We start from the raw sequence: 24,849 nt of genomic DNA, 5'->3' as shown, positions 1-24,849 counted from the left end.
CGGATGGCCCACCAATCATCAATAAGCCTCTTCGGATAATATAATATTAGAACAAGATATTTGAAGGCAATGACCGAACACTGACCGATTGTTTATTTGGTTGCGTTTCGTTGTTGTTGTTTTTTTTTGTAGCCAGGAATCGAAGACAGAGGCATAGAGGGAAAGAGAGTTGGAATTTTTATTAGGCACACAATTTATGTTGATTATTTATCGGCTGTAGTATTCATCCTTTATTAAATTTTAGCTCCAATAGAGAATACAATATTAGCTTGGATTGACATGCATATAATCGTCGCTAAAATTCTGAACTTTCTACGTTTAATACATTTATGCTAATGTTATTGTAAGTGTGCGAATTATTGAATTATGTGCAATTCCTTTGAACTTAATTAATGAGTCACAGTGTAAAGTTATTTGATTATGCAGTTGAATTTGTGTGTATTAGCTAAATCGAAGCCAATAGTCGTTGTGTCTTTCGTTCGTTTCTTCTTCTTCTTTTTTGCTATCGTGACTTCGATTTTGCTGCGATTCCATTTTATTTTCTGCAATATTTCTTTTAATCGTCATATTTTGATTTTCATTTCATGTGTATTCATATCGGTTTGGTGGCTGCTTAACAATTGACTACAAAACTGTGTGGAGTATTTTACGAACTAATCGAAATTCCGTTTGCTTTACTACCGCTAGAATAATAATTATTCACATTATTTCTGCATGTAATGCCATTACCGTTAGCCATTGTTTTGATCGTGCCATTGTTGTTATTGTTACTATCGATGGCTATGGATGATGCGCTATTGTTGCTGTTATCATCGTTATCACCTTTATCGTCGTGTTTCTTACGTGGTTTCCTCTCCTGCACATAGGTTTTATAGTAGAAATCACCGAATAAGGCCAACATAAATAGATTTTGCGGCACCATAATGGCCACTGGAAATTTCGGGAATCCGCAGTCCGATTGAAATAGCAATGCCAACCAATGGACCATGATCAAGAAGAATTGAATCTGGAATGGAAAACAATGAAACGACCGAGAAAAAAAAAGAACAAAAAATTATGCGAAACAGTCGAACGAACGTCATCAACATATTAAAAACAAACAAAACAAAAGAGTCCAGGTTGTGGATGCGCGCGTTGCGCTCATAATACATAAACAATCGTTGCGTTGACGTCAAATAGGAGTGTCAAATGCTCAACTAATTGTCGCAATATTCTCGAACAACACCAAATTCTAATGAGATTATTCAGCGGTATTACATGTGCAAAACACTCTCAAATGTCAACAATCAACAAAAAGGAACATATTGTATACAAAGTAAAAATAGGAAACAGACACAAACGGAGCAACAGAAATTGTGTGCTCTGTCACAAAGTCCATCTTGTTTGTTGACGATAATCTGATTTACATTTAACACCACTGGTGGCTATTATCATTCCTACAACAATGGCCATAAGGTTGATTAATTCAAACCTGGGCCATACACGACAAAAAAATATACTTTCATACGATAGAAACATTCAAAATGACGATGATAATAAAAAGCAACCGTTTTAATAGATGCGATTAGTGAATGATGGATATAAATACAAATTTTGTTCGCGAACTGAGCGAGATTTATTTTTAGAATTCATGATTTTTTTGTTTCGTCGACATTCGAATAAAAAAACCGCAAAAATAATGGATAGATGCAATAAAATCGCACAAAAATTCACGCAAAAATTTATGTCCTTGTGTACATACTTAATGTATGCGGTGTTAAAATCGAATCGTATCATATGGATACCAGCGATTCTCATTCAGAGGCTAAGCACTTTATTTCTCCGTCGTAAAGCCGGTTTTTCCTGTTTAATTGTATTTTTTGTCGCATTCAGTTTCATTTTTTTCTGATGCAGCCGCCGCAGCAGCAAATTCTATTTTTCACCGGCCTAAAATGAATCGATTCCACTCTCGATGCTCGGTCATTTGAAGATGGGCGTGCAAGTAATTAAAGGCCGCCTGATAAGATGTCATGCAATAAATTGGCAAAGCCGCAGAACGTTCGGCCCGAATCAACATGAACTCAAGCGTATAAGATTCTTGGAAATTTGAGCATTTTAATTGTCCATTTGGGCTTAAGACTCTGTGGGGCCAATCACCACAAATTCAACAACAAAGCACTGAAATAGAGTGCACGACTAATTGATGCAACTAATGATTCAGATCGCCACCGAAAACAATATAATCACAGCAAAGCACAAAATAAATCGATGAAAACCGGTATTGATGTAAATTTATATGGGAAAAGGGTATATCAAGGGTTTGACGTCTTTTTCAAATGTTGTGCTATAAAAATGATTGAAATATGTGATTCTTTATCACGAGCGATTTATTCATTTGGAAAACGATATACTATTCTGGATTTGTTTGTCGGGGCATTCTAAAATAGAATCACAAGTATTATGACGCCAACAGACGGTTGAAACAGTCTATTTACGCGGAAAATTTTTGCAACAACGACAAAAGAAGATAAAAATAGCAACGACTATCAATTACATTGGCTTACTTTGTACGTTGTTTACTTCATTTTTAGTGACGCAATGTATATGCAATATGCGAGCACAATTGGTGCGAATGTTCGATAATCTACTGCGTTGATATGCATTGCACTAATCAACGGGAGGGAATTATTTGGTGGTAGAATACAGGTTATAGAACGATGTTCTGAAAACGAGGCACTTCTGTCTGTCGAAGCTCAGAAGTGAGCCCATTATTAAATATCATCAAACGAGCTTATTATTAAATATAATTGTTTTTTATCAGATGGCCATAGCACATCAATACTCTTTTTAATTTCATGGAGTTTACATTATTTGCAAATTTTTTGACTCCTCTTTTGCAGTTAATCTGAATTGGTTTGCCTGTGAGATTGTCTCTGACAATTGACTAGATGTTCGATAAATACTTACGATTTGAAGTTGGGTGATGTACTTTTTCCACCAGAGATTATTTTTATATTGCGGTTGGAAAGCGCTCACCAGGTAATAGGAGTACATTACAACATGGATAATGGAATTAATGAATCCAGTGAATATTGAGTGGCCGCCGGGATAGAATTTGGTTGCATTCCACGTCAGTATCACCATTCCGGTGTGATGGTACAAATGCAAGAATGAGATTTGCTTATCCTTTTTACGCAGCACAAAGAACACCGTGTCCAAGAGATCGACCACTTTCAGCAGAAAATATGTATGACATCCATTTGCGATTATCATTGGAACAGTGCCCGAGCTCCAGTCCACCGGTTCACATAAGAAACTGTATCCGTTTCTAAACTTGTACACATGCTGAAGCGCCTGAACAAGTCCCAGAAGAATAAAACAATTTTTTTTTTAAATAATTCCAAATAAATAACAACAAAACATCATCTAATAGTCAAAATAGAATTTGAAAAAAAAAATCCACTTCATCAACATAGCTCATTAGAATAAAAGAGATTGAGTTTACGCCAACGGAGTGAGTCGACGTAGGAATGTCATTTGAAAGGATTAGTAATTTGAACAAAAAAATAAATGAGATTTACTTGTGCAACTAGTCGAGCGCACGCTACAATTTGTATTATATTGTAAACGATGATTATTTTATTTATGTTGAATGGTTTGCGATTTTTCATGTATTCTGGTCCCCATTTCAGTATGAAGCATAGATAAACGGCAAGAATGGCAAACATTGTGAATGGATTCGACATGAACAACATGTCCCGAACTCTAGGATCTACAAGAAAACCAAAAACAAAAATAAAAAAACAACTTTGATATATTCATGAATGTTCATTTTTTTTTATCCGGAGATATTATGTCAATGAAAACATTGCGTACGCCCGCGCGATCTCCCAAAACATAAAGCAAATACGATCAACGTGTAATTATAAGTAGTTTAAGCTCACCGCTGATTTCATCGTTGAGATAAAAATAATAGTCGACAATTTTCTTGATCACCAAAGCCATTGTTATCGTTATATTCTCTATCACTTAACTAATTCTATTCGTTGTATACGCTCGTTTTTATTCACTTATTTTTGTTGTTCCTTTTTGTTTTGGGTGTGCTTTATTTTTTGTTTACGCGTTTCCAATAATGTGTGTGGTTTTTTTTTAAATCAAAATTTACCGCTAGAGAATTTGTTCGTGTCACGGTCAAAATTCAAAATTGGAATGTAAAAGAGGTTCAAAATGTTCGATTGAAACATTGATTGGTAGCACGGGACGACGTGAATAGCAAAAAGAAATCGTTTTAGTCGAAAATGGTTGAGTGTTTTATTGAGTGTCATGCGCCTGTTCACGTTCTAATCCATTGAATGAAATTGTTATGCTGTTGACTTCCACCGAATAGTCTCCACCACATAGACGTACGAACGATCAATATATAACTAACGTTGATTGCTTTTTCCATCAATTTTATTCTTTAATCGACCTTTTCTACCATTTCGTTCATTATTTTCCATTCGAAAAGAATTGCGCTGGTATGCTCGTTGAGTTGATTGTTGTGTGTTCCGCACTTCGGGCGCTTTCGTTTTAAATGCGACACTTCTGCGCTCAACTTCACCATTTTAGTGCTTAAATTTGGATGAGAATTTTTTTCGACACAACACACAGCGTGCTATTGTTCATAGCACGAAAAGGTTTAAATTATACATTTTGATTGAATTGCGCACCCATTAGATTATTATTGTGCAATTTTTCCACTGAAAAATATACAATTTATAGGTACGAGACATCGGACAAGAACTCGTGAACGAGAGCGTGCGCGCGCGCGGCAAAAGAGGTACGAAATAATTTAAAAACAATTCCATTATTCATTATCAGCACCGCGTTCCAATAATTCGATGTGTATTTATAACAAAGAGTTCAGTTGTCACAAAAGTTGCAATATAATGCTCTTTCTCCAGTTTTGTTTTCGGCTTCAAATATCGTATGTCGTCGATCAAGTCATACATGAATCGTACTTTCTTTCTATTTCTAATTAAGCGCCGCATAGCGCATACCGTAACACAAATTTCATTCTTCCAATAAACGAACCAAATGCGGTCGGATTGAAGGTGTGCATGTGTATAAGGAGGGTAAGTGAGAGAACGTTTGGAGGAGAGAAATAACAACTTCGGCTACGACCGATGAACTAAAAGAGCGCAACGAATTGTTATTGTAACGACAACATTTTCTCTACATGGTTTTCCAAAATTTTACCATTTTATCCTGTTTTTACTTGGAATTAAAATTTTTTTGTTGGTTTTTCGTTTAAGATTAAAAAAAAATAAGTAGAAAATTCCAAAATTTATCTCATTCTAACCACCCAAAAATTGCTGTGTTTTTTTTTAATTTAGTACATTCAAGCATTTCTATCATAAACGGTGATAAACATTTCTCATTAAATGAAATCAATTTGACACTTTTTGTGTGGTACCCATTACAATTCAGCACAAATTGTGTGCGATTACTAAAACAATTCGAGAATGAATATCAATTAATGATAAGAGAATAATGAAATCAGTCAATGACAGATTGCTGAGGATATATGCTGAGCATAGAAACTTAGCAAGCTGAGATTAGGATATTTTGACTTTGTGACGTGCTATTCATACAAATTTATAATGGAGGGGGTATTCTAAACTCTTAGAACACATTTCCCATTCCACATAAATTTGCACGAATAGCAAGTCACAAAATCCAAACGTCCCAATCTCAGCTTGCTGAGTTCCTATGCTCAGCATATATCCTCAGCTATCTGTCATTGACTGAATGAAATGATTAAATATTTGACCAAAAAAAATCGGTGTTGATTGTTTTTGAATGTATATTTGGTACAATTACAAGCATGTGAGTGAAAAATGTGTAGTTATTGCAGTGATTTTGCTCCACAGTCTGGTACTTGAAATTGATTGTTGCATAATTCAACATTTTTTTTCAGGAAAAAAATTACTATTGATTCGGTGCACATTCATCCATCACATGAGAGAGTCTACTTCAAAAAATGTACTTTCATTGAATATTTACATCTAAAGTGTTTCATTCCCCCGATTGTGCCCCATCAAAAATTAAATCATCCCCGTCCAAATCTAGCCCAAATCATTCCGTCAATTCATGGTTGATATCTATTGTGGTAGTTGTGTGGTATTTTCTTCTCTCTTAATAAATATAACAATATTATAGGATTTTTTTTATCATAGTAAAATTGATTATGTGTTTTATCAGCAGAATAGCCTCATTCTATGTAATCTGGTTATTTGTCTCTAGAATGTGATGGCTGAATGTGGAATTTCACATTCGCCAACGGTAACCCGGTACATGGCCATTTCGCTGATTCCATGGTAATGAACGAAAGCGGCTGCAATCACTAGCACATGGAAAATTTGGTGGGATTGAAACTGAAATGGAAAATCCAAATGATTAGGATCATTGGAGAAGGTTGTAAATGTGGTGAACCATCTTACCCATAAATCGAATTTGCCTGGAAACCATCTTTCTGGGACGCGCAATGCATAGAACACAGCCCCAAGAATGTATAATAGTCCTAAAGGAGATTGATTGAATTTAGTACGTACAAACCATTTGAAAAACATCCGTTACACTCAATTTATCTTCGATGTATAATTTAAATGGTTTCAGAGCTTACCCATCAAAATCAACCATCCGAGGCTAGCTTGACTTATTTTATTGAACCAACCCTCCATTAATCCATAATGAATAGCCGGAATAATACCTGATAGACCAAAGCTTGCAAATACACCTAAATGGATAGAGGAAAGTATAGACAAAAAATTAGAAACAATTTTGTAAAAGAGTGCAATAGTCAAGCGAACCAGCTCGAACGGGTCTTAATGCGGGCTCGGAGAACTTATCGTAAAGCGACACAATGATGGACATTGCTCCTAACACCAGTACAACCGACAAATAAACCAATTTATGCTCGTAATGACAGTAGAAACCATAGTACAGCCACGGTACAAATGATCCCATAATAAGCATTGCGATGCCACAGTAGTCAAGTCTATTGGATTGAACAAAGAAAAATGATTAGAAAAATGGGCTTTCATTTTCAAATGTTCAAATTCGCGACAAGTTTCGGAATACAACATAAAGTTCATTTATTATTACTTTGAAAACAATTTTCCAACTGTTTCCGAGTGACAGCACAGTGTGTGAAAAACAAATGAACATCCAAGACATATAATTGCACCGAGAAAAAAGGCACCAAATACAATTTTTTCCTGTAGTTGTATTTCAATGGATGGTCGGGTTAGAAAATAAGCAGCTACGCCAATGAAGGCCACACATCCGAGCAAATGTGTCCATATATTGCCGGTTTCAGTGTGGATTCGGAACACCGATTTAAAACAGGCCCGAAATGATGGCAGGGGCGGTCTGTGGTTTCGATGCAAAAAATTATTGTCTTGCAGCCACTTCGGCAAATGACGATAGTGGCAAACTTTCCATGATGCTTCCCAAACCTATCAAAATCATCAACGACACATACATTGGTATTTTATTTTTTTTTAACTTTGATACATCAAGAGCCAACATGATTCGAAATATACGAATAAACTCACTTTACGGACGAATTCTTCGGCTTGTTCGGCAGCATTGTGAGCCAATGCTCCTAAATCAATTTCATCTGAAAGAACACCCGCTTTAAGTACTTCGGTCATCTGAAAGTATTTGTTTTTCAATTGAAAAATTATTTGAAATCACTTTGAATGAATGGACAAATAACTTAAGAACTTGTGATGTGAATGGGTCATATCCAAAATGAATATACTTCAATGAAAGTACTCGTGTCAAAATGTTATTAATAATCATGACTATGGATAAGAGATTTTGGACTTTAGACTGGTCAATAGACTGACTAAAAATGATTATCGCTAATGAATTAGACACGCCATGGTTAGCTACGATATTGTTACTTGGGTGAGTTGAAAAAAATTCAGTTAAAAGAAAATACAAACCTCAGCCTCCAAAAGTTGATTATCCTCGGGTGTCGATGGCAAAGGACATCCAACACCATCCTCCTCCTCTTCATCGTCCAATTCATCGACATCAGCAAGAAGATCGATGCTATCCGAAACCAGTGAATTCCATGGGTTCCGTTTACGAAGTACCGTTTCACTTGTACTGTCATGATCGCCTGTTGTCGTTGACATTGCTTCATCTAAAATCTCAGACATTCTGAAACAAGACCAATTGAAATGGATGTGAAAAAAAAACAATTTGCACAAGACAAATCAACGCAACTACGTGTATTGCCACACGTCAAATGAAATTTGGACAAATGCGTACAAATGACCGGAGAGACAAAGTCAGCGCAAACAGATTGTAGAATATCCACTGATATGGGATTGAATTGTTATCAATGTTGTGGCTTGCTGTTTTTTTTTTCTGTCGCCTTGAAAACATTAAACATTATTCCCGTACGTTTAAACTGACGTGATTAGAATAACGTGAAACGCGAAACTACAACACATGTTTATGCTTTTGATAAAAAATTTACGTTTCACAATCGAGACAAGCGAATACATGCGGTAATGATTCTTTCCATTCAAAGCACAATTAATTATTTAGCATTTCAATTGTACTGGATACTGCGACGTTAGCATACACAAAACGTTTAGGAAGCCAATCTCACAACGACACAATGACAATATGACAAATAGGAGAAGTGAAAGAAACCATTTTTTTTTTTATTAATTCACTCTTTAACAAGTGAAGAAAAAACAATTATTATGCACCTGTTTAATGGTTGAACAGCTAATTAAAATCGTAAAGAAAAACACGAAATGCAATTATGTCTCCTAGACTGAGTGTTTTTTTTCTTTTTAATTCGATGAGTCAATTGGAGTCAGGCATGTACAATAAAATCGATGAAAATCACGTTTTAGCTAACCCCATTCATAGTTACGCATCGCACAATACAATATGTCAATTTTGTCGAATGAAATATGAATAAAGTAAAATGTTTGCCATTTACATTACTCTTCCATTTTAGATGATACACTTACTTGCAAAGTTTTGTTGACGAAATCCCAACCGTAACAATTTTCTTTGACGTTCAATTTATTCCCAATTGAACGCAATTATATTGACACGGGCCACAGATCGAATGCTTGAATTTTAATGCCTACGTACTTCTAAACAAACTCCAATAAAATTTATGTGATACTTCTCTCTTCTTTCTCGTTTGACGTAATAATACATACACTTATTCTAATACAGAACACACTAGTCAGCTGTCACATTCATCTTATCATTTACTCTATGCCATGCACACATACACACACACACACACACAACCGAACGCAGAAGAGAAAAACAAAAAATGGCATTGAACACACTCAGTGTGGCCATATGACAGATTGAGTGTTGATGCACATACTATTTGAAAATTGAACCAAAACAAAGGTATCACCATTTCGGATAAACAGCTGTGTGTGTTTACGGTACATGCGCGTTATTCAAATTACACTATTCATGTTTTAAATTAAACGAATAGAGAAATTCCACCGTAGTCAATTTGATTTTAAATTGTAGACTCAGAATTTTTGTTTTTGTTGTTTGTGTTTTCTTTTTGTCATTGTTGAAGACAGGAAATTGAATAATCATTTTGAAATGTGGTGCATGTTATTTGAACTTGGCTTTGGACGGATGCAAACTTACATTTTAAATATGTGCATTGCGCAAACCAGTAATTCCTTTTGAATAGAAAAATTTCGCCGAAAAACGCCAAGTTTGGAATACAATTTTATTGTGACACAAGCAAACAACGACTATGCATTCAATAAGTATTGTTGGACTTTTTTTTCACATAGTTTTACTTGGGGCGTACAAATAATTCAATGACTATTTGGATATGATTTTTTATTTTATAAAAGTTGGAGAATAAATGAAAACGCCATTGTTTATTCTTTCAAAAAAAATAAAAATAAAAATAAAAACTGAAATCTTCTAGCGCGCGCTCATTCTCCCTCTCTTTTTCTCGTCCAAGAGTTTCATCGTTGCAATCAGGTATTTTGATCATTAGTAATAAGAATTAAGAGAAACCAAATGCGCACACCGTTCTATACGATAATTGATAGTCAGCCATCAGTGGTCAATATCCATTTAATGAGGAGAATAAGATGTTTATTGTGACGATGCAACTCTTTTTTAAGCGCGATCGCACACTTTTTCTCCGTCTCAATTGTGTGTTGTGTTTTGATGTGTTCGAGCCGTTTTGTAAGTACCTTGTACTGCCACTTCACGTACATACCTATCTTACATTTGCTGACTTACCAATAAACTTTTATTCATAATTGATTTCCATCCGCACTTGGACCGACTTTGGCGTTTAAAGAAGGTTTTCCTGTAAAGAATAATATTATGATTTGAATAAGGTTCATTATAAAAAATTGCTACTCTCCACCATTCAAGTGTACATTCTTTGAATCAACTCGAGAGAGCATCTGTAAGAGGCTTGTGGCTTTGTGACTTGTTTGCATCGACAAGAAGTCGACAGACCTTGTTGTTATACTCCGCTAAAATTGATTTCTGTAATTCGAGAAGAGGGAAATAAAATACACAACTGAGAATTCCAGCACACAATTAATGACAGCAGCAGAAAAGAAATACACTGAACTTGATGTGTTTTGCTTTTGAATTCAACGGTCGACACTTTTGCGCGATACACGAATATGATTTGTTTAATTCATCGCGATTAAAATCTCAATACTATTCGCTTAGTCCAATGCAATAGAAACCAAGTATGTTTCGCAATTGGCCCGTGGCGGCGGACATTGTTCGTCAAAGAGAATATATCGTCACATGCAATTTTGAAAAGTCAACGACGGACACAGTTCACCGTGGCATTTCTGTGGTATTTCCTGTGTGTCGCGCACAAAAAAGAACTGGCTGCACAAAGAAAGAAAGGAAATATGTGCTGTAATGCAACTGAAATTCAAGAAAATAAAACAGAATGATAAATCTGAATTGCCTTTTGAGGCATGATACCATTTAAATGTGGTGCGTCAGAATAAAACAATATTTTTTTTATATTCGATTTTAATTCACTTTAATTGTTCAATCAACAATATTTAATGCTTAAAATGTTCGTTTGTGTGTGTATCTCTTTTTGCAGACCGTTTACATTTACACTAATTTATATGCATGATTCTCTAGGTGTCTTTTGTCTTTTTTCTTTAGGTACATATACAAATTACATATGTCTATATATTTATATATATTCTAACAAACGCAACTTCTATTGCAGAGACAATATGAGGATAAAATGTTTCACTCCGTCAAGGTTGTTTGCATCGCAATCAATCGTTCTTATTACAATTATACTTAAAATTATCGGTAAATTGTTTGTTTCATTTTTTGTTATGTTTCTGTTTAAATCAAACAAAATTAAATTTTGTCAAGGCAAAAGCAAATGATTGTGTCCAATCTGCCGAAACTATTAACTGAGCATAAGATTAAGAATGGACGAATCAAAAATCCTAAACTGAATGTTAATTGGTTTTAACTGCCGGTATTTTTTATTTTATTCATATGAGTGTGCGCCTCGTCTTTTATTTATTGTTGTTGTTTAATAAATGATAATAAAATAAAGAAAGGTACCGATCGGCAGCATGCATGTGCACGGCATCGATGAACCATTTACTTTGCTCTTTTGATTTTTACAAGTTGAATATCGATTGCCGTGTCGTTTCTTTCAATGGTAGTAAAATTTACGGTTTCCAATTATTATTTTCTACAGTTCAACGTTACCAGACAGCAACCATGGGTTGCAAAACCAGTAAAAATTTTGAAGAATCACAAGAAAAAGGCACACAACTATGTGTAATTGAATAATTTTGTTCCATTTTACACAGCTGATTTATGCTTGCATCTTTTTCTTTCTTTCTTATATCTTCTGGTCGGTGTAACTCAGCCTCTGGCTGAAATACTGCATACTTAAGGTACATTACATGAGGATGTTATGTAGCATTCATTTGTAATACGATCCGTTCTTGACCATCAGCCACTCCATGACAATGACCAAACGACACGGTAAAAAGCATGATTTGTATTTTTTTTTTTTTTTTTCGTTCGTATATTCGTAGAAAATTATTTGAATTAAAAATGTTCTTGAGTTGATTTGTTTAGTTTGAAATGGTGTTTGGTAAAAATTATCTAAATATTTTTTTTGTTTTGTCTCTAAATATCTAATTGGTTTTCTTAAATTTAACATTCAGTGCTTCCTTGGTCTTTTCACCAATTGAATTGTTTAATTTGTCTACGGAAGCGAAACCGTTGGTGTATTTGTAGCCGTTTAGATCGACTTTGTTGAGTTCACTCTTTGATGAATGCTTTTTGTTGTATGAACGAATATAGAACGATGAAAACATATAGGTGAAAATGCCAGCGTTCAATGTGAGCAGGGCACCAATTGATTTGGGGAAATCGCACGACGGTTGGAATTGAATTTGAATGGTGTGAACGAATACAATCAAAAATTGAACCTGTAACACGAGAGGGAAATATTGAAAATAATTGCATTTTTTTAATCAATTTTAAATGGCAAGCCCCTTCAATTATTTAATTATTCAATTGATAATTTCGATAATTATGGAAATATCGTTGAAGGAAGCAAAGCAGACGAATGATGATGATTCGCATGTAAAAAACATGCATGATTCAATCGATAAGTGGGCAACGGTCAATCGATCGATCGATCGAACAAGCAATCACCATGCTATAATATATTCATCGATTGTATGCCCACATAGAAATATATGTGGAACCATTTTATTTTTTCGTTTTTTTAAATCACATTTTCGGAATTATTTCGCGATGACAAAATCGATGCCACAACGAAAAGTCACCGATAAATACATATATTATGTTATCGATGTGTGTAAGGTATGTAAGTAAAGGTCACTTACGATTTGAGCGACAGTCAAGTACCTCTTCCACCATAAATACTTTTGCATTTGTGGTCCGAGTGCTGAGAGCAAGTAGTAAGTGTACATTATCACGTGAATGAAACTGTAACAGAGAAAAAATTGTCGTAGAAAATGAGAGAAGCATGTGGTAAAATGAACGAAAAAAAAACAACCGAAATACATTCAATTCACAGCCATATCGAAAATACGTGTTACAACTTACCTATTTATGAGACCCAACAATGTTCCGTGTCCACCTAAATGAAGAAAGAGCACAAGTGTGCGACAAAGAAAGAGAATAAATACATGTGTTTTGATCAATGCACAGCAATTTGCATCAGAAACCAATAACCAGTCACGGTTTTATTTGAAATTTTAAACGACTAATGAAAATTGGTTTGCAGTGTTGCCCCAATGGCACGGCACAACAAGAGCGCAACACCGAAAGAAGAAAAGAAAAGCAAAACAGTCATACGTAATCGCGTGGCAATGACTTTTATGGTTTTGGAAAAAGAAGAAAAGAAAATAAAAAAAAGGAATGAAAGCGTGAAGTGCACGTTGCACACATCTCCATAAAAGCTGCCGTCGATGTCATTGCGCGCACAGCGATGTCAGTGTGATGAAATCTGTCGATGTCACTGTGCGTGGTTTATTGGTTTACTGGTCAATTGGCTGCAATGATAATAATGATGTCAGCTTACCAGCAAAGTACTTGATGCCGATAAAACCGCAGACTGGCATCAATGTGTGATGGTACATGTGCAATCCGGTGATTTGGCTTTGCTTTTTTCGCAGCACAAAGAATACGGTGTCCAATAGTTCGGTAATTTTACACATGTAATACAACCAAACGGCTCGTGCCATCTATTTAAATATTAATGGGTATATTTTTCTGATGAGAAACAATTTCAAAAGTGCAAAGTACATATTTGTGTTTCTGTATTTGGATTTTATCCATGTAGCTATAGGTATGTGGCCATGGTAACGTGCCATTTCTTATTCTATTGCTTTGATTCGTCGTCTAATTCGATAATTTCGATTCTTTTTCTTCTTTTTTTTTCTATTTGAATGCTAAATGGGCAGACCAATTCAAATTGATCATATACATACCCTCATGGCGACTGGATTTCGGCTGTAATCAACTGGTTGACAACTATAGTTGTAGTGTTTTCGCCATCCACCTTCAAGCCCCTGCGAATAAAATTCATTGACCAATATTTTGTATAAATTTATTCAAATTAATTCAAAGCCATCAAATCATATAATCGACTACTTTTTTCCTCACTTCCTTTTGCATGTGTGAAAAAGCAGACAACAATTTGGTGTTAGTATTTGTTTCTTCAAATTTTGAAAAAAAAAACAAGAAAAAAACGAAAAAAAACACGTGAAAGAAACTCCAGTATGTCACTCACAAATATGTGTGTATGTGTGTGTGTGTGTCTGCGTGTGCTTATAAAACGAAATAAAAGTTATTTCTCTTGAGTTTGGGATGTTGTAACATTTAAAGTAGAAACTAGTTGGAGTGACCTAGCTCGAAAATTACGCCATACTTTCTTACTAAAATAAACGGCGTCCAATGTGTGATCGAAGAGTTAAAATGAAAATGAAAACGAAAACAATGCACGAACACATTTTTTTCTGCTATATTTCCCATTCGACATTGATAAGTATCGCTCGAGAATTTCACATATTGGGAAATGACAAGTATAAACAGTATTTGGGAAACGTGTGTCTGTATGTGCACATTATTATAAAAACTGAATGGCATTGATATGGCAAACGAAGAGAAACACTTGACCGGTTGAATGTTCGAGAAATGTTTTCTTCATGGGGACGAAAATAGGGGTTTTAACTTAAGATGGATGAATCCATGTTGATTTTATGTTGGATCTGTGCAGACAATCAAACATATTATGTTGATTGATTGAAACGGGTTCTATGAAGTTTATCCGTATAACCGTATCTAAAATATGATCACGAAGAATGTCAACCGAAGCGATTGATTTCGAAAACTCACCTCAACTACCAAAACCACGCTCAGCAAAACTTGTATAGCATTGTAAACGAGAAGTGTGTTTTTTAGTTCGAATGGTTTTCTGTCTTTCATGTATTTTGGGCCAGCATACAAGCAGAAATATAAATAGCTGGCGAGAATGATGAGCAGTGGGCCAGGCGATCCGGATAGCAGCCATGGTTTTGTACGTGGATCTATGAAAAGGAATATGAAAAAAAAGTGTAAAACATTCATCAAAACTCTTGATCGATGCATGAATGAATGAGTGATGAATACATTGAATCGCTTTGATGCTCAAATCATTGCCGATTATTATTTATATTTTTCTTCTTCAAAATTTCACTGTTACATAATTGTGATAGCATCGTCATTTTTAAAAATACAGATGCTTTGCAACTATGTACTCTGATTGATTACTACTACCTGCCATCGACCGATATCAAATGATTACAAATTCCTTTATCCCCCACCCCCTCTCCCCAAAATAAAGCGTTAGACATCAAGTATTTCTATTTTAGATAAAGAAAATGATTTACAACTATTATAAAATGCGATGTGAATTTTGCAACACGTGACTCAGAATTTGGAAGCAACAAATTTAGCATGTTCCCTATTTACATCGGTTCTTAACACCAATTTTATTGTGATTGTGTCATTCGTCAATGCTACGCAGGCAATCGGATTGGAATATATTTACGAGAGAAAAAATAACATCGATCGTTCGACAGATAAGTAGCAATCAGAAGGTGAAATACGCTGCAAACCTGATTTTTTTGTTCAAACATTTACATTTAATAGTGTTCCAGTTTAAAAATAACAAAAATTAAAAATAAAAATCTCGCGTTTCGAGAAGTTGCACACCCAACCTTTAATTTACGTAAACAAAATACGGTTCGGTGATTTTCTGTCAGAAAGTTCATCTAAACTGCGGCAAATTGTTGATCATTAAGTGATATGCATAAAAAAAAAACTATCGCGTCCATTACGGTTGATATTGGATTGCCTATTTATTGACGCACGCGCTGATATGCCGCTGAACTTGTTCACTGAATGAGTCAAAGCTTAGAGGAAAAAGAGCAGCGCTCACTCGAAAGACATTGAATTTACGTGTGTTGACTCTTACCTTCATTTCTTACGAAAAAATCAACTATCGAATCAATGTATTTGTCAGTCATATTTGTGGTTCTGTTGATTTACCTGTTGAAGAGATAATAAGAAAAACATAAGCGGGCCAAATCGACCAAATTGCTTGGAAATATTCACGGCCGATGGCTGATAATTTCACAGTGAATACGCATCGATTAATCCAAAAGGTGATGATACACTTGGCGAAAAATCGATACCAATCTTTATGTGTTTTATATAAATGTGTGGAACCGTGGAAAAGGTATCGAAAAATACAAATGAATGCAAACAATCGGCAAAGAGAAAACACCACCAAGTTTTTGAATCGCAATAAATTATTGTATTTAATTTTCATTTCGGTGCTCAGCGATGGGTGTCTGATTTCGACTGCGTGAATTTTTGGGTTGCATTGCAACAGTCATTCTCCTTCAAACTCTGTCTCTTTCTTTTAATCAAAATTGTTATAGTCTACGCAAGCGGTCATTTCAATTGGTTGTGTTCCATTGATGTAGTCCCTGTCACGCATTTCTTCACCATACGTTCGCTACTACGCATTTCGAGAGAGTTAATTTTTTGATCAGTGTGATCTTTTTTCTCTCTCCCTTACTCACTCTCTCGTATTCCGTGACCGAATTTCATTTTGTGAATGGGCAGCGAACAGATTAACCATTATCCAACCGATTAGCTGCCGCTTTTTTCTTCATCTCCTCTACCACATTTTCCAAATATGCGAAAGTAACCAGTGTATTAGATGTGCGGCAATTTTCAAATATTATAATAAACATTTTTTCTTTCTTCTTTCATTGCCCATATGATATGCAGAAGCGAATTACGTAAATCGAAAAATCAAAATAAGGCGACGAAATTACCCGCGCATTCATGTCGCGCTGAACACAACAATGAATGAAATAAACAAAAACAAAGAAAATGTTTTGCAAACAACAGCTCCAGCACCAGAAACATCAACAACAACAACAACAACAACAACAGCGACAATGATAATAATAATAACAACAACTATACACCAATATCAATTCCGAATATAAATCGAATCGTTGAAACGTTTATTTTCGGAATTTTATGCACAAACATTCATCTGGTTATATTCCAAACTCGATGAAATGTTGTGTACAAATCTTATGAACTATTTGAATAAAGCATCCATATGACGTTGAAATGGAGTCGAATGAGAGAGAAAAAAAAAAGGTTGTCTATTTGATTATCAGAACACTCATCCCAATTTACGTAGGATCTAATCAAGAATGCCAGGCTAGCCAAAGTCGAACACGCCTTTCAACGTTCAACGCCGTGTATGAATGTGATTTTTCGAATTTTGCCTGTTATTTCCCCTTGTATTTCGTACTGTCCTATATACAATTGACGTATCGACTGCTATCATACAGCGGAGATAGGAAAACACAATTTATTTATCTTGTGTGCGAAACGCCTGAAACATGTGGAATATTTACTTTTCTATGTGATTTTGCTTGAATGCGTCAAATAGCTAAACGTTCGGTCGTTCGATGTGCGCAAGCGCAAGAATGAGAATGTAATTATTTCCGTAAATAGAGACACGAAATACATTATGAATGTCTAGTTAAATGATTCCAATCTAACAATAAATTTCTGCCAGAAGTGTGAGTTTGCCAAAGGTGCTGAATAGCCGCGCAAAAGATTATTGGCGAGAACAGGTGAGAAATAGCCAAGAGAATAAATAAGTATTAGACAAGCGCATACGAATAAATCGCTCGGACATTCAATGTACTTGCGCGAAATCGCGTAGTTTGCTTTGTTGACGTCGTCGCCGTCGCCGACGTTGTCGACTCAAAGAAATCGAGATGGATCGGTGACTGCGACGGAGCGACGGTCGACTGACATTTGTACATGTGTTTGATGTACTGTTGTACATTAAAATCCATTCATTTACGCTTTTTGTGTGCATACACGAAATATTGAGGGTCCGCATCATCATCACATCAATGCCACTCAATAACGACATGATACAGGCAGCCAAAGCCAAAGCAGCAGCAGCATCAGTAATCGCACTTTTTCAACGACACCAAATGAAGTTCAACGGCAAAAAATACAACGACGAAGAAAATGAAGACAATAGTTAAAATACTTAAACAAAAGTAAAAGGAACATTGAAGTCGATAAAAAAACAATAATAATGTTAACTTATAGCGTCACATCGATAAACACTTACACTCGCTTAAAATACGCGCACACACACACACCCAAACATTGAACACACAAGGAGGAAAAGTGAGAATTTTGGCTCAAATATGTGAGATTATAGCCGCTTGCCAGGCCAATTGAATCCGGAGGTCAAACAATGAACGGTTCCTTTCTTTGAATATCGCGCTGAACGCTAACATTCAATTGGATATGATTTGTTTTTATGGATGTGCTAACACCAGAATGTCACAGCTATTTATAAACACATAAAATATAGCCATAATATAAAAAAAAAGAGTTGCCACTGCCTTCATTATCGTACTGCTTTGATTGTGTTTCAGTTTAATGTAGACACTTGACCGCCTACCACTTGAAAACTTGACAACACAAAATGTACCAAAACAAAGAGGGAGAAGAAAAAAAAACACCGCACAGCCGACCATTGGTGGTGTTTTGTACTGTGTGAATCGAGAAAAATCTGGGCGACAGAGAAAAGGGGAAGTTGAAAGATTATTTGTGATAATTAAAATAGTTAGGAGCGTAAGTTGAATAGCGTGTGAGCCCATTGTTCTTAGCTCACCTGTGTATTGAAGGTAGATGAATTCTAGCTTGTTGTTTTCCGAACAAAGTACAAACTGCAAAGTATGACATAGTAAATTATTTACATACACGTAATCCGAGATTGTTTTGTTCATTTTTTATAATGCACAACAAGATTTGCGGCTTTATCATAAAATCTCCACGTGTTTTTTTCTCTCTTTGTAATTTGTTTCATTCTTTTTGCATATTGTTTTCTCTCACACACCTGATTTGACTGGATTTCTTCCACAGAACACTTAATTCTTCCGTATTTGTGTCGGAATGCCTCTTGCAGTTGGGCGATGCATCGAATTCACATTTGTATCAACATCAGACATTCGAAAATAAACATGCATTTAAAACCACAACAACAGAAAAACCCAACTGCACCATGAGATAAGCACTGCGGCACGAATTCCCCATGAAAAAAAAAACAAACAAAGCAAATTTAAAGCTCAGTACAAAATGCGAACATCGGAGATTTAATCGAGGCAAAATAAAGCTCAATGTAAAAAACAAATGTCAAAACCCAGAATACAAAGTGATACATCGACAAATTAGTGCTAGATTTACGTTTTTATCAAGACATGTTTGGTGCGAGTTTTTTTTTCTCTCTCTCTCTCTCTCTCTACTGACTAAGAATAAAATTTGAATGAAGCGTCACTTATTGAATGGTTGGTTTTTCATGTGTGCTTTTTTCCGTACATGCCGTGTTAAATGGTTGACTAATACGGCGCGATTGTGTGTTTGTTTGTTTGATTGTTTGTGCGTGTGTCATCATACGACGCACATGAACTTCGCATATGCAAATAAATCGAGGAAATGACAAAAATGGTAGCAGCTCAAGGCGTCCGGGCATTCGGATGCCTTCAGATTCGGTAGACAGAGATGCCGTTGTGGTTTTTATTTGACGTTTTTTTTTTGTTATTATCTTCTTGGTCACATCCATTTTCAAGAAGTAACAAATATACAGTGATTCATATTGATATTGTCGGTCGTCGTTGGTTTGTGCTTGCGGGCCAAACAAAGTCATTGGCTTCTATTTATAACATCGAATTATCGACAAAATAAAGCCAACCCAAAATTGATTGCATCGGATAAAAGAAATTAAGGGAATTATTGATAATGACTTGCGCTTGATTGTTCGAATTGTCGGTTAGTGGCACATCGATCAAAAATAAATTTAATACGAAAAGATATTTAGCGTTGGCTTACACACACACACGCACACACGCCGCGTCACACCATATTATCACCGATAACATCAATGACACCACAAACTATTGACGACTGACAACGAGAATTGATTGGCCAAACGTACGTGCAGTTCTGAGTATGGTACACAATTTCCTTGAACTTTACTCCATCCGTTGTGGTTTTACGTTCTTTGTTTTTGTCTCTGTTTTCTTGTGTCTACTATAAGAATTCAAAATTTTATTTGTTTTTGCATTTTTCGATTTTGACTGAATCAATAATCTTTTGTCAAATGTTAAAGGCAACACTGGCCGTTGATTATGCTGCGTATATTCGGTGCTTTAAATTAAATATGCAATTAATTTGTATAAACTAATATATCAATTACAACCCAATACGAGATAAAGTCCACTCTATAAACACAGACACATTGTGTGAGTAACGCACTCGCACGAACAAAATAAAAATCAAAATAACGACGTAAGCATGCGGAAAAAACGACTTTATGCTGATTTTTCGTTGCTGTTTTAACTCGTGCAACAGGTAAGAAAGTGATATTGAACTACTCTGTTTAAGGTTGATTGTGAAGCACTCGAAAAAAATGCGAGTTTTTTTGGGTTTTCTTCTTGCTTTATATTCCCGTTTTTTTTGTCGTTGTGCGTGCAATCGTGTTTGAACCGGGCCAATATTGGCTGGTTCAAATAAAATTGGCAAATAGAAATTGTTATGCAGTTTCAATCGTACGGTTGACACTTGACAAATAAACTTTTTTGTCTTAAAATATACTTCAATATCTGTCACATGCAATTAATAATAATGTGTACAGTGTACACCAACGGAGTCAGCACACAAAGCGACCACGTTGTATCTATTATTATGATTATGTGCATATTATAAAAGTTTGACTATTTTCGACTCTTTCTCTTCCCGGCCATCGTAGAAGTTGTTCGTGTTTTTTTTTCTATCTCTTTTCATACATCACTTTTTGGTGTGTGTGTGTGTGTGTGTGTGTGTGTGTGTGTGCTAGCTGAACTTACTCTCACTGTCACTCTTAATCTCATTGGTTTGTCTTTTTCTTCATGTCATAGTATTATATGTATTTTTTTTATTGCAACAACCGATCCAATCGTTATATCGCTTGCCACGAAATAACCGAGTGAAAAGAAAAGCGAGACAACCCAAAAAATTGGACAAATATAAGCTCATAATGGTTTTAGTCGGTCAGTAAAAGGAAATATAATTCGAATAAGCTTTTACACACTATGAACGAAATGTGTGCGTTCGTTCGTTCGTTCGTTCGTTCATGTGTGTATATTTCTGTTCCATACGCTGAATTTTTTCTTGGATACATCTCATAAACGCACACGGGTAGATCCGCATTTTTTCTCCTTCAAAACTTTGATTCAAATCTTATGTAATTCAACTGGTTTATTTATTGATTTAAAACGTGTTGAATTCCTTTCTATCCATCATAACATTTTTTTTTTAATTCGGTCATAGGTTTTTGTTTTGCCCACAATCTATTGCAATGCATTTTAGGTCAGGTAAATGGCGATCCCAAGACGTGTAATTATAAATTTAAAAGAAATCAGATTCCATGATGATGATAACGAAAATAGCGGCATCAACGGCGGAAAATGATCCATCATGAATATAATGGACGATCAATCGTCTTAAGTGAGTCAACAATCATTTGTCATTTGTATATGGTCTGTACAGGATTTTTTTTATATATCAATTTCGATGACGCAAAAATCACCAAAATGAGTTGTTTTTTTTCGTTCACACCAAATCTGATTGTAGTTTTCCGCCGTAAATGATTCTTCGTTCTACGTACCTTGCAGGATTTTTTTTTGAAATGATTTAGCAAACAGTTGCTACAACCACTCAATAAAATAGATTCACATTTGTTTTTATATACCTTTCTCATCTCATATGTGTGTTGTATTCTTTGATGAAACCCTACGGAGCTTTTTTTTCTCTCCCTCTCTCTGTTGATTATTTGCATTCATTTTATTGTTGCATATTCACCGGAATTTTCGTAGCCATACGACAAGAACAACAACTGTAGAAAATTTCTCATAACATTTCAATCCGGTTTGTCCGGGATACTGCGCTTAAATTTAAAATAATGCTAAATTCTCTTCATTTTAACGTAACACTGCACTTAGAAGCGAAACATACTTTTTTCTTTTTCTCTCTCTCTCTCTCTCTCTCTCTCTCTATCTCTAGATTTGATCGTGAAAAGCCAATTAGTCAGCGATGTGTGGTAATTCAAGTCTGTTGTGTTGAACTCTCGATTCTTAAATTTGCTTCTTTAATTTTTCGATGATCGTACCGTTGTCAAACGAATTATTGTTTCTGTTTGTTTTTCGTTTTATTCCTTTTTTGTTATTATTCTCGACTGATTTCAAACAATGTTCATTTTAACGATTCGGAAATTAGAACGCATTTACTCGGCTGATACTTCTGATTATAACGGAACGTGAACGAAAAATTATTTGTTTCTTTTCGAAAAAATTCTATTTCGCGCGCGCGTACAAATCAAAGTAAACTCGCAAAAATCGCAACTAAAATTCATTGATTGATTTGTTCGTTGGTGTAACGACAACTAATTCACCGCACAACAATTCGAATGTAAATAATAGAAGAAAAAAAAACTCGGAGGAGTTCACACAAAAATAGATGTGAACGTAAGCTGCTTCAATGGGTGACTAAAAGTTGTGCGACAGCTATAACGTGAAATTGCTAATGTTATAATTTGTTGTTGTGTGTTTTTTTTTTCTTCATCGTATGGTTGCTTTGTTGACGGCTACTGCGACTGTTGTTTCTGTTGCCATTGCCGCTACATTTGTTGCATTCCCATATGGTAAACACGGTGTCTACAGAGCTCACATGTACACGACTGGCTATAGGCAGATATTGTTGATACGCTAAATGTGTTGTCATGTGTCTGTAACTTTTTCATGCTTTCCCGTTCTCGCCCAGTGGACCGGGGGCCCTGTTTGGATGGTTTTTATCATCAAATATTGATGGTGTGCTTACACCGACAGTGGCCGACGGTCTCACGTAAATGTAAAATTGATGAAAAATGTTTCGAGTCGAATGCAAAGACACAACGTGCGAGAAAAAGTCGTAATCATCACCTCTCGCAATAATCACCGAGTGTCCGAGAGTGAGAGCGCTGAGCGCTGAACGGTGAGCCAAAACACAAACACACACACACAAGCATACGTGTAGGGGAGAAAAGCGAACAGAGAGCTGTGGATGTTGAAACAGCAAATGAAATAAAAACCGATGCAAGATGAGAAGAAATATGAGCGTTAGAGTAAGAGATGCGCGGAAAAACATGATGGATCTTATGAATATGCTGAAGAAAAATTTGACCTTCACTTTACTAATCACAATAACGACGTAATCATACTTTTATGAATCGACTGGTATCTGTTTTCATCTCACTTTAGATAGACGGGTATGTTGATGGACGCGCTACGACATCGAAGCGGCCACACACACGCTCACTATTACCATTGGTGCGGATTGTCAACGATTACCGTGCAACCGACGAACAGCAGCGCGATGATGCTGTGCTATCTCTGTAAATGATTACAGCGCTTACGCGCGCGCACTACTTGATCGTGATATTGTGTAGTCAACGAATGTCGTATGCGAAGAATTGCCCTCTACTTCAATTGCACACACATATTCTGGAAGAAATAATATAATAAAAGCAACAATGCTGCAATGTAGGCACACTGCCGACTATGCGTCGACTATGCAACAGTCACACAAAATATAATGTAATGTCCAATAAATCATAAGACCAGGTATGTATTTAAAGTTGTGTGCGGGCCGGGCTGCCTTGCGCCAACTAATATTTGCACAAATAGATGCATTCACAAATCTAATCGAATTAAAAAAAAAAAAGACAATTCATCAAAATTACGGAGGAAAAGAAATAGAAACGAGCGAAGGTAATGAAAATGAGACAGAAATAAAAAAAATTATTAAATCGCAACCATATAATAAATAATACGTATTGCTTAATAATGAATAATTTGCATTCAGAGACTAGTAGAGAGAGAAAAAAATGTCGCTTGAATTTTATTGACGTATTTTGGTCATTTTGCATTATTGATATTGTGCAAATATGATTATTTGTGACTGTGATAGTGTGTATGATTGTTGCAAAATGCTTCCAACATTGAAAATGGCTATGTGCCATATAACGAAGAAAAAACACATACACACGCGAAATAAAACCAAAGACATACAGTTATTCGTGACGACAGAGTTTATTTTCTCCCACTCGCCCTCACAACGACACACATTGATAAATGATAAAACATTATATTGATCAATTTATTTTCATGGCCACTCTCGCATGGTGTGACATCTTTTCAATGCAGTTGTGCAGCAGCTTTATCCGTAACATGGCACCTTATTGCTCGACAAAATCGGCATCGATGCAGCATCGTTCTGCTCTCATTTTGTTTTGAAGCTATTTTTGGAAATGAAAGTGATATAAAATCCAGAATGTAACCGACCAATTTTATGCTGGGAAATAATGAATATTCGATCGTTTGTGTATTGCACAAACAACTAAACAGCATTTGGACGCTTTCTTAACGATTCAATTCAGTTTCGATTGCTCGAATCAAACGAAATCATTTCCTTTTCGACTTACATTTACATCCAGTTGTGAATATTGTGTGACGCTGCAATTTATTAGCTAAGCTGCATTCCGCAAAATAATGGTGAACGCAAGCGTTATTTTTTCTTTCTTTCTTTCTTGTATTGGTCTCAAGCTAATCAATCAATCAAACATGTTCG

General features: G+C 35.5%; 3 protein-coding genes across 8 annotated transcripts in view; all 3 read right to left on the bottom strand.

Moving 5' to 3' along the window:
- Nucleotides 1-199: 199 nt before the first annotated feature.
- On the bottom strand, nt 200-5,668 carry LOC129577964 (elongation of very long chain fatty acids protein 7-like). 2 transcript variants are annotated; one of them, XM_055465879.1, is made up of 4 exons: nt 3,924-5,668; nt 3,561-3,751; nt 2,947-3,333; nt 200-1,006 (listed from the first exon to the last, which is right to left on the bottom strand). In XM_055465879.1, exons 1-4 carry the CDS (start codon nt 3,982-3,984, stop codon nt 647-649), a joined length of 999 nt encoding a protein of 332 aa, XP_055321854.1. In that variant the 5' UTR covers nt 3,985-5,668; the 3' UTR covers nt 200-646. The 2 variants fall into 2 exon arrangements, with proteins under 2 accessions (XP_055321854.1, XP_055321856.1); XM_055465881.1 differs by lacking the exon at nt 3,561-3,751 and having other exon boundaries at nt 4,457-5,668.
- A 142-nt stretch (nt 5,669-5,810) lies between these two features.
- Nucleotides 5,811-9,281, bottom strand: LOC129577959 (adiponectin receptor protein). 2 transcript variants are annotated; one of them, XM_055465856.1, is made up of 8 exons: nt 9,024-9,281; nt 7,974-8,193; nt 7,578-7,676; nt 7,126-7,478; nt 6,831-7,018; nt 6,644-6,757; nt 6,462-6,541; nt 5,811-6,395 (listed from the first exon to the last, which is right to left on the bottom strand). In XM_055465856.1, exons 2-8 carry the CDS (start codon nt 8,190-8,192, stop codon nt 6,261-6,263), a joined length of 1,188 nt encoding a protein of 395 aa, XP_055321831.1. In that variant the 5' UTR covers nt 8,193; nt 9,024-9,281; the 3' UTR covers nt 5,811-6,260. The 2 variants fall into 2 exon arrangements, with proteins under 2 accessions (XP_055321831.1, XP_055321830.1); XM_055465855.1 differs by lacking the exon at nt 9,024-9,281 and adding an exon at nt 8,754-8,932.
- Nucleotides 9,282-11,040: 1,759 nt separating this feature from the next.
- Nucleotides 11,041-24,849, bottom strand: part of LOC129577966 (elongation of very long chain fatty acids protein 7-like) — a 35,701-nt gene continuing 21,892 nt past the window's right edge. The window contains exons 1-8 of one of the 4 annotated variants that reach the window (XM_055465883.1): nt 22,201-22,738; nt 16,064-16,137; nt 14,944-15,134; nt 14,037-14,117; nt 13,628-13,790; nt 13,150-13,183; nt 12,927-13,029; nt 11,041-12,503 (exon numbers count right to left, since the gene is read on the bottom strand). In XM_055465883.1, coding sequence (XP_055321858.1) covers nt 12,207-12,503; nt 12,927-13,029; nt 13,150-13,183; nt 13,628-13,790; nt 14,037-14,117; nt 14,944-15,134; nt 16,064-16,115 — 921 coding nt within the window. In that variant the 5' untranslated portion in view covers nt 16,116-16,137; nt 22,201-22,738 and the 3' untranslated portion in view covers nt 11,041-12,206. Of the gene's footprint in view, nt 12,504-12,926; nt 13,030-13,149; nt 13,184-13,627; nt 13,791-14,036; nt 14,118-14,943; nt 15,135-16,063; nt 16,138-18,271; nt 18,479-21,937; nt 22,164-22,200; nt 22,739-24,849 lie in introns of those variants that run through there. The other 3 variants (XM_055465884.1, XM_055465885.1, XM_055465886.1) reach the window with 3 other exon arrangements.

Source organism: Sitodiplosis mosellana, unplaced genomic scaffold (genome assembly GCF_009176505.1).
Source record: "Sitodiplosis mosellana isolate CC-2019 unplaced genomic scaffold, AAFC_SMos_1.0 Smas_scaffold_6226, whole genome shotgun sequence".
Taxonomy (NCBI): Eukaryota; Metazoa; Arthropoda; class Insecta; order Diptera; family Cecidomyiidae; genus Sitodiplosis; species Sitodiplosis mosellana.
Note: the sequence above shows the minus strand (reverse complement) of the source record. Positions and strands in the feature narration are given on the sequence as shown.

What these genes read in the sequence shown, in the direction of transcription:
- LOC129577964 (XM_055465879.1), bottom strand. Translation starts at nt 3,984, where the DNA reads ATGGCTTTGGTGATCAAGAAAATTGTCGACTATTATTTTTATCTCAAC. An exon ending in TCTCAACGATGAAATCAGCG is followed by an intron (nt 3,752 to 3,923) that starts GTGAGCTTAAAC and finishes GTTTTCTTGTAG; the next exon opens with ATCCTAGAGTTCGGGACATG. An exon ending in ACATCACCCAACTTCAAATC is followed by an intron (nt 1,007 to 2,946) that starts GTAAGTATTTAT and finishes TTTCCATTCCAG; the next exon opens with ATTCAATTCTTCTTGATCAT.
- LOC129577959 (XM_055465856.1), bottom strand. Translation starts at nt 8,192, where the DNA reads ATGTCTGAGATTTTAGATGAAGCAATGTCAACGACAACAGGCGATCAT. An exon ending in CCGAAGAATTCGTCCGTAAA is followed by an intron (nt 7,479 to 7,577) that starts GTGAGTTTATTC and finishes TGATTTTGATAG; the next exon opens with GTTTGGGAAGCATCATGGAA. An exon ending in CGGATGGTTGATTTTGATGG is followed by an intron (nt 6,542 to 6,643) that starts GTAAGCTCTGAA and finishes AATCTCCTTTAG; the next exon opens with GACTATTATACATTCTTGGG.